The 12,017-nt window shown below is 40.2% G+C and overlaps 1 protein-coding gene across 8 annotated transcripts in view; it reads right to left on the reverse strand.

Moving 5' to 3' along the window:
- Positions 1–12,017, reverse strand: part of GALNT13 (polypeptide N-acetylgalactosaminyltransferase 13) — a 419,256-nt gene that overhangs the window by 267,279 nt on the left and 139,960 nt on the right. For 7 of the 8 annotated variants that reach the window (XM_061608760.1, XM_061608762.1, XM_061608761.1 and 4 more), the window contains one exon: positions 610–778. In XM_061608760.1, coding sequence (XP_061464744.1) covers positions 610–778 — 169 coding nt within the window. Of the gene's footprint in view, positions 1–609; positions 779–1,869; positions 1,952–12,017 lie in introns of those variants that run through there. The other variant, XM_061608767.1, reaches the window with a different exon arrangement.

The raw sequence follows: 12,017 nt of genomic DNA on the forward strand, positions 1-12,017 counted from the left end.
AAGAAAAAATTTAAATGGAAAAATTTGAGGCTACAAAAAGATGTTGAGGGCTACATTCAGCCTGCAGGCTGTCATTAGCCACCCTTACCTTAAATGACTTGGGCTCAAGCTATACAATGGACCACCTGCACCCATACCAGCCTTCACACACAAAGATCTACAATAAAGACTTTCCTCACGCGTCCAGCTCCTACATCAGTGAGGTCTGTGGCCGCAAAGCAGAGGACATTTTCCAGGGTGGTCGCATGACTTTGGAACCCCCTGCCAGTGGATCTGTGGCAGGATCCCACGCTTCAAGCCTTTCAGAAAGCCATAAAGACATACCTTTTCTAACTGGCATATTTGTGATCAATGTTTTTACAGCCTGCAATTCTGATTTGTTACTGCTATGGAAACTGTTTTAATTGGCTGGCTGAGAATTTTTATTGGTTGTTTCTCTTGGTTTTATGGTTATTATATTAATGATATTTTCTAATTTTGACTGGGGCGGGCATTGTCTGGAAAAGCAGCCTAAAAATATTCAAAATTAAATAATAATACAAAACTTTATATAAATATTGAGAATATCAATGCAACGCATGCATAACCAAGGAAAATCTGTAAACTCACCCCTCTAGTCTTACATCAGGTAAACTTCTGTTGAATGCAATCATGTCACTGGCCATTAGATTAAACTGGTTGATTTTAAACAACTCTTTCATTTTTTCCTGATCATCTTTGGGGATGAGGACTGCCTTTCCCATCTCTCCAGGTCCTTCTTGGCTTCTTGACATAACAGCTGTATAGAAGATATTAAGAATAACATCTTTAAACATTCTGCATTGTTCTCTGCTCACGGCCAGAGTTTGATTCCAACAGAAGGAGGAAGTCAAATCTCCGGTAAAAGGCGTCGAGGTCCGCTCAGCCTTCCATACATCCGTGGTCGGTAAAATGAGTACCCGGCATACGCTGGGGGATAAAGAAAGGCCGGGGAAGGAACTGGCAATCCCACCCCATATATACGGTCTGCCTAGTAAGCGTCGCAAGACATCACCCTAAGAGTTGGAAATGACTCACACTATAAGTGCGGGGACACCTTTACCTTTTTAATGCAAACTCAGGTCGAAATTTCATAAGGGTAGAATCAGATTAATAGAGCTTATTTAAAAATTAGAGTTTGGGAAACACATTTTCTGTTTCCAGCATTTTGTAATGATGTCATGTGTCAGTAAATTATTTATATTTCTTTCCACCCTCCCCTTAAGAAGCTCAGATTTAAATGCATAATTTTATCCCATGTTTATCATTGCAACAACCACGTAATGTACATTAGGCTATTAGAAGCCTTAAGAGGGTAGCCTCCACTGATCCCGGCAGAAACTTCCCTTTCAAGGTTAACAGCATCTTTAGGGATGGGTGTTGGAACCATGACTTTTCCCCAGGCTCTGATACTGTTTGTTATTAGTGTGTTGTGGCTGTTATCAGGGTTGTTGTTTCATGTTTTGTTTTTTGGTATAATATATTTATTTGAGTTTATAACAGTGTTGCAAATCACTTGGAGACCTTCAGGTAACAAGTGACTAACAAATCTAAACAACAGCTACAAACAACACTGTAGTCTTGATCAGGCTCCCATGCACCTGCTATTTGTAGTTTTTAAAGAAGAACACAACTTCCAGTGTGTTACTTCAAGGTTAGTTTGGTCCTTCCAGCGATCAGTAGTGATGTACTTAATATGCTTTGGTTAATACTGCACACGCGCGCACACACACACACACACACACACATGCACGCATGCACACACAGGTTACAACTATAGCTGGTTTCTGAATTTCCGGGGAAGAGACAATGCCAAAAGAAATGTTTGAAAGTGTTCCTGTGATTCAATACCTTTCTATTAGTGTGTATCCTTTTGTGTGCAAGGGCTGAATCCCAGGTTTTCATCAATCCCCTCTATCGGCTGCATCTATTCCTGATGATTGAGGAACCCTCAATGGGATGGGATGTGGAGCAAGGGACTGCTGTGGGTGAGTTGGTAGGATCACCACGGAGCTCTGCTTTGAATGTTCATTCAAGGGCAGGATATAAATGTAATAAATAAATAAATGCTGTCCAGTTCTGCAAAAAGACTTTTGGATCAAGTTATTTATTGTTGTTCTTGAAGTGGGCAACTGGTTTCTCAGTCAAAAGCAGATTCTAAGACACTTTGAAAATTTAGTGCAGAAATATGTTTGTTTGTTTGTTTGTTTTAAAAAAGCTCACTCACTTATCATTTCTCTATACAGCTATCAGAAATTTTAACGAAATGCCAAGTAACTAAGTACATGCCAAATACACTTCCAGGGCAATCACCACATGATAATGCTACCAAATATAATCCTTTCCTTTTCCTTCATTCCACTGCAGTTCTGGTGCAATGTACCCACAAGTCTACTAAGGTTATGTACACATAGCAAGACCAAAATATAAAAGAACATTGCCTTGCAATGCCATGTGGTTGACTGTAGGAAATGTACTTTTTTAAATCAATAGCTTTAATTCTTATTGCAGAATATTTATTTTTGCTTCTTTGAATGTGTTACTCGTCCTTCACTGCAAGGACCCAGGAAAGGATACAAGCATTCAATAAAACACATTAACTAACATGCAAAAAAACCTATTGTGGCTTAAGAATGTACCTGTAGCCAACAGATATTTCTATCAAACTTTAAAAAGCAGGGAAATTGGGCAGCTATAGTGAATGCACCAGGGGAGCAGGAGACCTGAACTCCTCTCTGAGATATTGGACTGCCCTACAAATTTGTAAAAATACAAACACAATTTAAGTTGGTTGTTCACAGTCCAATGCACTTCCTGTGTAGCTTGGAAGAATTTGGTATCATGTGCCTCTGAGGGGAGGAGAGGAGGAAGGGATGGGAGAGGGGGAGAGGAGAGGAGAGGAGAGGGAAAGGAGAGGGAGAGAGCGGAAGGATGGGGAGAGGCAGGTTTGATCATTTGCATGCTTATTGAGTTCAATGGGATTTACTCCAGTGCAATCATGCTTAGGATAGGTGAATCTCACCACAGGCAGGAAGAGAAGGGGAAGGAGGGCTGGAGTGAGGAAGGGAGGGGAAAGGAGGAGGGGAGGAGAGGAGGGTGGGTTTGATAATTTGCATGCTTATTGAGTTCAGTGGAATTTACTCCTGTGCAATCATGTTTAGAATAGGTAAAACTGACCTGGGGGAGGGGCAGGGAGGGGGGAAGATTGGGGATGGGCACTGGCACAAAGAAAGCCCCTTTCCTTTCCAGAAGGAAAACATTGTTAACAGTGTAATTATTTTTTAGGGTTTCCCCCACCTTTTTATTCTACAGCAGACACATGTAGTCTCCCACCCAAATTTAAACCAAAGCTTTCCCTGGCCACATCCACATAAGACATTTATTCCACTTTAAACAGTCATGGCTTCCCTCAAAGAACCCTGGGAAGTACAGTTTGTGAAGGGTGCTGAGAGTTGCTAGGAGACACCCTATTCCCCTCACAGAGCTTCAATCAGAGGGGCTGACTGTTAAACCACTCTGGTTTATTTCTACAAAAATATACACAAAGCGTTCTGAAAATTTGTGCCAAGGATTTCACTATTCCTTGGAGCCTTCAAAATGCCTCCTTTGGGCATCCTAAGTTATTGCATGGGATCCTGTGAGTGCTGCTTCTACTTCAAGAGAAGTGTCACACAAGGAGAAACCAAACAAGAGCAAAGTGGGGGGGGGGAACAACCCTGAAATTCTGTTGATAGTTTTGAATCATCAGTTCTTCATATTAAAAAAATATTCTTTTCTATTAACTTCCCTTGTATAACTGAACACATGCATATCATAAATTGATTACTAAGAGCAGGCAGCAGTAATTTCATTAATACCACTAACTAATTTAACTGTCTGCTAAAACTGAATATAGATGACATTCAGCCCAGATATTCAATAGCTCAGTTGTTGTTCATTTCCATCGAACACTGGCTTGCTTGTTAGATAAACTGCAGAGCTTGGAAAAGTTACTTTTTTTGAACTACAACTCCCATCAGCCCAATCCAGTGGCCTTACTAGCTGGGGCTGATGGGAGTTGTAGTTCAAAAAAGTAACTTTTCCAAGTTCTGATAAAGTTGTAATGTAAAACAATTACAATGCACAGATACATCACTATCAGCTAATAAGTAGTGTAGCTAATGAGATAGTTGGCATAAACTTACAACTTATACCAGAAATTATTTGTTTTCAGCTACAGGCTTGTTTTGTGATGAGCTTCTCTCCTATTAACAAACTGCATATATGTGATAAAATCAGCTGTACCCAATTTTACATAAATAAGTTGTCACAGAATATTTGCAACTAATCATCATAGCAGGCATGGGGAATCTTTGGCCCATGGGTCAAACTTGGCCTACCAGTGTTTCTAATTTGGCCAGTGAGGTTGTTTTTCTCCTAGTACACAAACCTTCCCCATACCTGACATCATATGATGGCATGCGTGGGGAAGGAAAAGCCACTGCTGCAAAGAAACAATTGGGGTATTGTCTCTACTCAGGAGCTCCAGAGCACAAGAACACAAGTCCCAAGTGGAGTCAACCCCTGCATCAGAGTTAAAGTTAAAACAGCATCAAATCCAAGCCCACTGCCGAGAAACACTCAAACACTTAAAGTGCACTCCTGAATGTTCCTCTACAACCAGATTTGCATTCTGCACTGTTTAAACTCAACAATGAAAGCTAGTCCCACTCCTTCCTGGCAAGCACGGACCCTTCTGATGTCACATGATGGCAGATGATTGACAGATGGGTGGATTCACCCACCTGTCAAAAGTGGCCCATGAAGAAACAGAAAGGTTCCTTATACCTGCTGTATAATAACAAACTTATTCTTACTGGATGGGTCCTTATCTAGCCAAAACCATCTATTCACAAGAGGGAGGTATCAGCAGGCTTGGCAGAACTACAATAAATCTTTAAGAAAAAACTACTAAAGGGGTGATGACCCAAAACTAATTTTGGGTAATTAGTAATGATATTCTAGGATATTTATTGGAGACAGTTGGGCACCTGCAGATAAGGCTGTGTTTGCTATGAATATTTTGGAATTCTATGCAATTTAACACTGACCAATGAAGAATGGGTATTATTGTGTGTGTTCCTGAGAGTCAGCAACGATCAGATCAGAACTGCAATATTTATTTAATAGTAAAAATAATGGCTTTTTAACAATTTACACAGGCAATCCATCCATGTAGCCTGGATCATTTGCTTAGTATTATAGAAATAGGAAAAAAGGTCTGAAGGCAGAGAATCACCTTGTACAGAGAGGCAAGGTGAAATCCTAAGGACCCAGCTTAATCATGGGGAGAGAGAAAGAAGCAGGAAGGGGAAAGCTCACGTGCAATCACTCACCTCCCTGGTATTGCAAGAGAGTGAAATAGGGGAAATAAAGCAGTCAAAAGGAAGTTAGAGAGTTAAGATGCTAGTATTTACTTGTCTGATGGTAAGAACCCCACAAACGTTAGTGCAATTGAGCTGAAGAACACATGAAGAACTAGCAGAATGCCAGACTGCATTGACAAGGTCTTATGTTACATAATACTTCCATCTGCCAAAAATGGTAGGCTCTAACCAGGTTGGACCATCCTCCGACCTCAAAGTAACTCTCCCTTCTCATCAACCATCAGCTGCCAGAGCTCATGTGAACCCACCAATTCTTCCCCTTGAAAAAGACACCTCTCTGCTGAGAATTATTGACTAATACCAAATATACTGTTATGAGTTTGGGGTTGGAATGGATGATCCCTGTGGGTCCCCTTCCAACGTCTGATTTGGAATCCTGTGCCTTGGAATGAGGAACTCACTCTGCCAGTCAGATGAGTCTTTTGTTAACCTAATAGAGTGGCCAGGTAGGATAATGGGTCTATCAGTTGCCCAGCAACTGGTGAATGGGCCAGGAAGACCCTTTTGTCATTGAAACTCTTCAGGAGAGGCTTCACCCCCTCCTGGAACCCAGGAGAGGCTTATGTTTCTAGTTGTGTCTGAAGAATTGCTGGGGACTGGAGGCAGGCACAGAGGCTGGCTCTCTGCATCATGGCTATAGGATGCCTCCTGTAACACTGATGGAAAAACTGGATATTGGACTGTTGATGCCTTGAACCCCTCCATCCTAAGCTCAGATTGGAATGTGTGTAAATAAATAAACCATATTTCATAATGACACCGCAGTCTCCGCTGACCTTCATCCCAAAGGAAACCAAACCCTGGATGAGTGCAGGGACCCTGAGATTTCACCGCTCAGAGACTGGGGAGGCACAACAATACTAACAAACATGAAATGGGGGAGGGGCAAGGATGGCATTTAGTTAAGTTTAAAAAAAAGAAGAGGAGCCAACTCCATCAGTTGTCCATTGGGGTAGGGATCTGCAAAAGGGCAGCAGCCTTTTGGAGTGGTCCAAAAAAGCTGGACCAACTAGGGATGCAATATGCACGCAGTTATAGGAAAAACCTTATCAGTGAACTTCACCACAAAAGGTCTGTGCTGGTCATGAGTGCCATTACATAACAAAAAGACACAGGTGGTGAGTCTCCTGGGTTAGACTCAGCCATACAAATTAAGTTCCCTGCCAGAGGACTAAAGCCATGACACAGGATTATCTCTATCCCTCAAATGTATTTTACCAAGATGCTCTTGTTCTCCCTAAAATGGAATACACTCACTTTTCTCAATAATTGAAAAAAGGTCACATGGTTTAATTAGACAGCCAGTGTGGTATAGTAGTTAGAGTGTTGGACTATGACCTGAGAGACCAGGGTTCGAATCCCCACACAGCCATGAAGCTCACTGGGTGACCTTGGGCCAGTCACTGCCTCTCAGCCTCAGAGGAAGGCAATGGTGAAATCACCTCTGAATACCGCTTACCATGAAAACCCTATTGGTGGCCATAAGTCAACTTGAAGGCAGTCCATTTCCATTTTGGTTTAATTAAGGCAGGATATTATTGCAGTCTGGCTCCCATTCATTCTCAAGGGATGATCAATGGTTGAAATTATATGTGTTGCTTGCATATAAGTTCCTTGCTTAGATATGGCACTGGGTTCTGGAGAATCAATTTAAGCCATCCGTTGTGGCTGGTGTGCTGAAATTAGTAGTAGCTAGCACTACAGGAGCTTTCCCTAATTACCAAAATGACACTCTCATTGCTCAGAGTAAAGCAATATTACATGCACAGTTGTAAGGAATCAAATATTGGGAATTTTTAATCTTTGATTCACCTCAGTGAACCAGAGTTTGGAAAACTTGCAACAGCAAAGATTCCTGGGAAACAGCCTCTCTGTGACCCCTGAATACATACCTTGAAAACCTGAAGGTATAGACTTCCTGACTCCTATGGAAATTTGGGGAATGTCACCCAGTAAGAACAGGTGCTCCTTTCAAACAAGGAAATGTTTATGATAATCTAAGCCTTTAGGAGGAGACAGAATAGCTCCTTTCAAACTAGGAAATGGTCTGCATAACGGTTATGATAATCTTAACCTTTAGGAAGAGACAGAACATTAGTTCACAGGTAGGAGATTGCAGTCATCATCTGGGAATTCTTCAAGGAATGGTTTCTGGGGGGGGGGACAAATTCCTTGACTGATGATCCTAAATTCTTTCATTGTTCTTATTTGTCATCTCCACATCTTCCTGGAGACATTTACATTGGGTTTACATTGGGGTCAGTTTAGTTAGGAAAAGGTATAAAACATGGGGGGTTGGAAGGGGTAGGCAGTTCCTCCTGGAGGGCTCAACGGCTGCTTTTCTTATCAACGCTCCCTAGCATCTTTGGGACAATTGCAGAGCTTCAGAGCTAAGGATTTGGGTGAGATCTTTCAAATCTAGCACTGGTTACAAAGGGCGGAGCTTTGGCTCATTGGGCTAGATACGAAAGTCTCTCTCTCAGCCTTAGACTCTCAGCAACTCTCCAGGAAAGGTATACACAACTTCTGGGTTTCTTTCCTTTTTCTTTCTGTGTGAGTGAGCTTAATGTGAAAGTGTTCATAGGGTTAGTCTCTTTGCTTTAGTCTATCCAGTGCTGCTGAATGAATGAATAATAGAAAGCTGCTCATTGTAAACTGCAATTGTAAACTGCAATATTTTTCCTTGTTTCTTCTCTTAATAAAACCACTCTTTATTTTACTTTCTGTGTATGTGTCATTGGGTTAAGGGTAAAATTATACATGCTCTGGGGGTGACGTGCAGGTAACTTCAGCAAAAGATCCTGCTGCACTCTCAACAGGGGAACTTGAATTTCTAGTGAGCTATGCTCATGAGGAAGTTCAAGATCCACTTGTAACAGTCATGGGGCATGTACAGAGTTCTGGCTGAACTAAGCTTCTAGGTAACAACTGGCATAGTTTGCACACATTTTTTAGAACTCAACGTAGAAGAGAACCAATATATGAAAGCAAACACAGATAAAACATAGTATCACAAATGTCCCGAGGACCAAACCACAGCTACAGAGCTCTTGAGCTTTAATATACTATTAAACCTTTAAAAATGTTTTTAAAATGTTTTAAAGCTTTTTTAAAAATGTTTTTAAAGATGTTTTGTTTTAATATGTTTTTAATAGTTGTGTTTTAATATATTTTGAAGTCTGTTTTTATGATGTTTTAAAATGTTTTTAGTGCTTTTGCTTGTGGGAGCAAATTCCATAGTTTAACTATGTGCCATGTGAAGACATGTTTTCTTTTGTCTGCCCTGTCCTGCCTGTTGGTAGCAAACATCTCAGAACTCAGTTGAGCAAAATTGCTTCCAGTGAAAGATCACAGCCAGGGAATATCTTTGGCTACTAGACAAGACATGGATTTGGCAATTTGTTTCCTATTTCCATTCCCTTTCTCAGACAGCAGTTATACCCAATTCCCTGGAATAGTCATAGGGACATAGGAACCTGCTTCAGAACATTGGTCTATGTAGCTCAGTATTCTTAATAGCGGCTGGCAGGATCTCTCCAAGGTTTCAGACAGGGAACATTCCCAGCCCTACCTGGAGACGTCAGGGATGGAATCTGGGGCCTTCTTCCTGCAAATCACTTAGGTATGGCTCTTTAAACAAGTAAGTCAAGCATCTAGCTACTTACTCAATAATGATTCACTAACATTTATGTACCAAAACAAATACACCATGCTATGTACCATGGACACACTTTTTTCTGCTTTGTATATACAAAGATTTGTAGCTTAATAGGAAGGGATTAACCCATACTGAAAACCCTGGTGCAAACATTGGTGGTCATCACCACCACCACCACCACCACCACAACATGCTGTCATCTGTCCATCTTCAAATATTAGCTGAGCAATCACATCACCATATACAAATAAACCTACAAGTTTGTTATACCCTTTCTATATAGTTTTCAAATAGTCTCTCCATTTGATGAAGAGCCTAATGCATTCCTTCAAAGATGAGGCTGACTAGATTATTATACTGAATGATATATTCAGTTGATAATAAATTAGTTAAGTAACTTTATTGACTGAAATGAATATTGACTGTATGAAATATTCTTGTTTGAGTACAGAAACAATCCAGTGGTGGACTGGTAATGGCAACAACAACAATTACTTGACATGCTTGTTGTAAGGACATTCTTTGTGCAAATTTTGTTATAGTAACAACTGTCACTGTGTTTGTAACAAGATTGTTTCCCTTAAAGCTACAGCAGTCTGATCTAAATGCAACAATTATTTTGAGCTTATGCAATTAGCATTATAACATATAAATATATGAGGTTATTGATGTATACTAACGAACAGTCATATAGTAAAAGAAATATAAAGAAGAACTTAAGTATCTTTAATGAACAATTTTAGTTGTGGTACTAAAAATATACTAAATTGACACAATGCATTTTTGCAAGATGTATTTTTTTAGATGTGTGCCAAATAAATGAGTCAGCTTTAAGACAACTTCTAAGGAGCTGGGGGCCTGACTAGATAACTTCTATATTTTCAGTTTTCCGAATCTGCTAATTAGGTCATTTCTATACAAGTATGCATTTGACTCCTGCACTGTTGACTGAAATTTATTGAGTAGTTCATAGAATAGTAGAACTAGAAGATGCCTGTAGTTAAATAATCACTGCTTTTTTAAGCAGAACGCACTGGTTTAAATTGTGATTCATATTTTCAGCTGTTTAAAAAGACTCATGCAGATCCATACTGAAAATCCAGAGCATAACCTTTTGTCTACTGCTGCTTATGGATTACAAGAAATATGACTGTAAGAAAGTGAAGCTATTTCTTCACTAATTACCTAAATGAGCCATGAATTACCTAGATGAAATGATTGCAGTAAATGAAATATACTTTTATCATTTTACTAAGCAGACTATGTAGTAGCATTGATAAGACTGCAACAATAATTACTGCATTCTTTCTTTTTAAAGATTCTTGGGTGGCTCCCCACAGAGTATGTTCAAGGTGAAACAGAAGTGAAAAATGCATGTAGCAAATACTTAGTCTTCAGTGCTTCCCTGCTAAAAAAAAAAAGTGAAGCAGCCCCAGAAAGCCAAGTCTCAGATTAAGCTGAGAAGAAATAAAGAGGTAGACCACTTTAACCAATTAGGGGTAATAGCAATGACACCATTTTAGCACACGTTGTGGAAATTCATGTAACCTTATGGGGGCATTCTGTTGCAAGAAGGCAAAACCACAAAAACAAACAACCTTGGCAGATTTGATTATGATATTAAGAAGCATTCTTACCTTAAACATTGACTGGGGCCAAGTTATGTGCCCCAGCCTCCAGTTGTCCTGATTTTCAGAAAGTATTTGCCTTATCAAGAGAAAGGAGGCTTCAATTGCTCAGTGATGCAGGAAAAGAAGAGGTACTCTATTGCTACTTACCTTATTTCTGCTTAAGAATTATGTGCCATAGATTCACTGACTGATCTTGGACTAATCACATATGTGCATCACAAGTCGAATAGGTTTTGCTAGGGTGGTGTTGTGCACAGGTCCTGTTTGAGGGTTTCCCATGGGCATCTGGTTGGCCACTGTGAGAATAGGATGCTGGACTAGATATGCCTTTGATCCAGCAGGGCTCTTCTTATGTTCTCACCTTTGTACCCTCATGGATAAACTAAATAAATGGTCTACACATATTAAAATATACGTAGATGCTAAGCATTTTTAGTTCATTGCATATGGAAAAGCAGTGTTCCACTCCTATTGCAACTTTAGCCATAAAAAGGAGCTATAATCAGGGAGATGGATCCTTCAAAGTATCGAGCCACTACAGCACAGAAGAACAAATCTGAAATTTTTCTAAACCATATTTTTTTTCTGCTATCTTGGCCAGACCTGGGAAGAGGGTAGACTGAAAACAGGGATGTAGAAGCTGTGCCCCTCCAGATGTTTCTGAACTACTACAGCTTTCATCATCTTGACCATTGACCATGTTAGCTGGGGCTGCTGAAGATGAAGTCCAGCAATATCCAGGAATAAGTTCCCCACCACTAATGTTGATCTGCTGGTAGATCTGAATGATCAGCAAAGATTTCTAGCTTACAAGCACTTAACTACAGCAGCAACAAAATGAATCCACCCTCCCAAATTATACTGCTGAAATAAAGAAAACTTTGGGTTTATCTCCCACATTGGCACATGTTGGCTGAGGCTAATGGGAGTCCAACATCTAGAAGGCTACATGTTAGCCACCCTGCTCTAAACCAAATGACCACTTCTTTTAGCTGACGTATCACTTGGCCAATTTCCTTAGCATCCCTGTCTCTCCACCTCATGTTCCATATCATACAGTTTCTTCTGATGTTAAGGTCTCTGCAGTTTTTCCAGAATTCTCTGTCTAAGTTTGTCAGTACAAGAGACTCCAAAGCCACATACACAAAACAATAAAGGTTGATAGACTCAGACACATCTATAGTATGGTCAAATTTAGAACAGGAGGTTAGTTTATCAAGGCACCGCCTTGGTTCAGATATAACACACTAAAATATGGTTTATGGCAAGTGTAGGAAATGTTGT

Source organism: Rhineura floridana, chromosome 2 (assembly GCF_030035675.1).
Source record: "Rhineura floridana isolate rRhiFlo1 chromosome 2, rRhiFlo1.hap2, whole genome shotgun sequence".
Taxonomy (NCBI): Eukaryota; Metazoa; Chordata; class Lepidosauria; order Squamata; family Rhineuridae; genus Rhineura; species Rhineura floridana.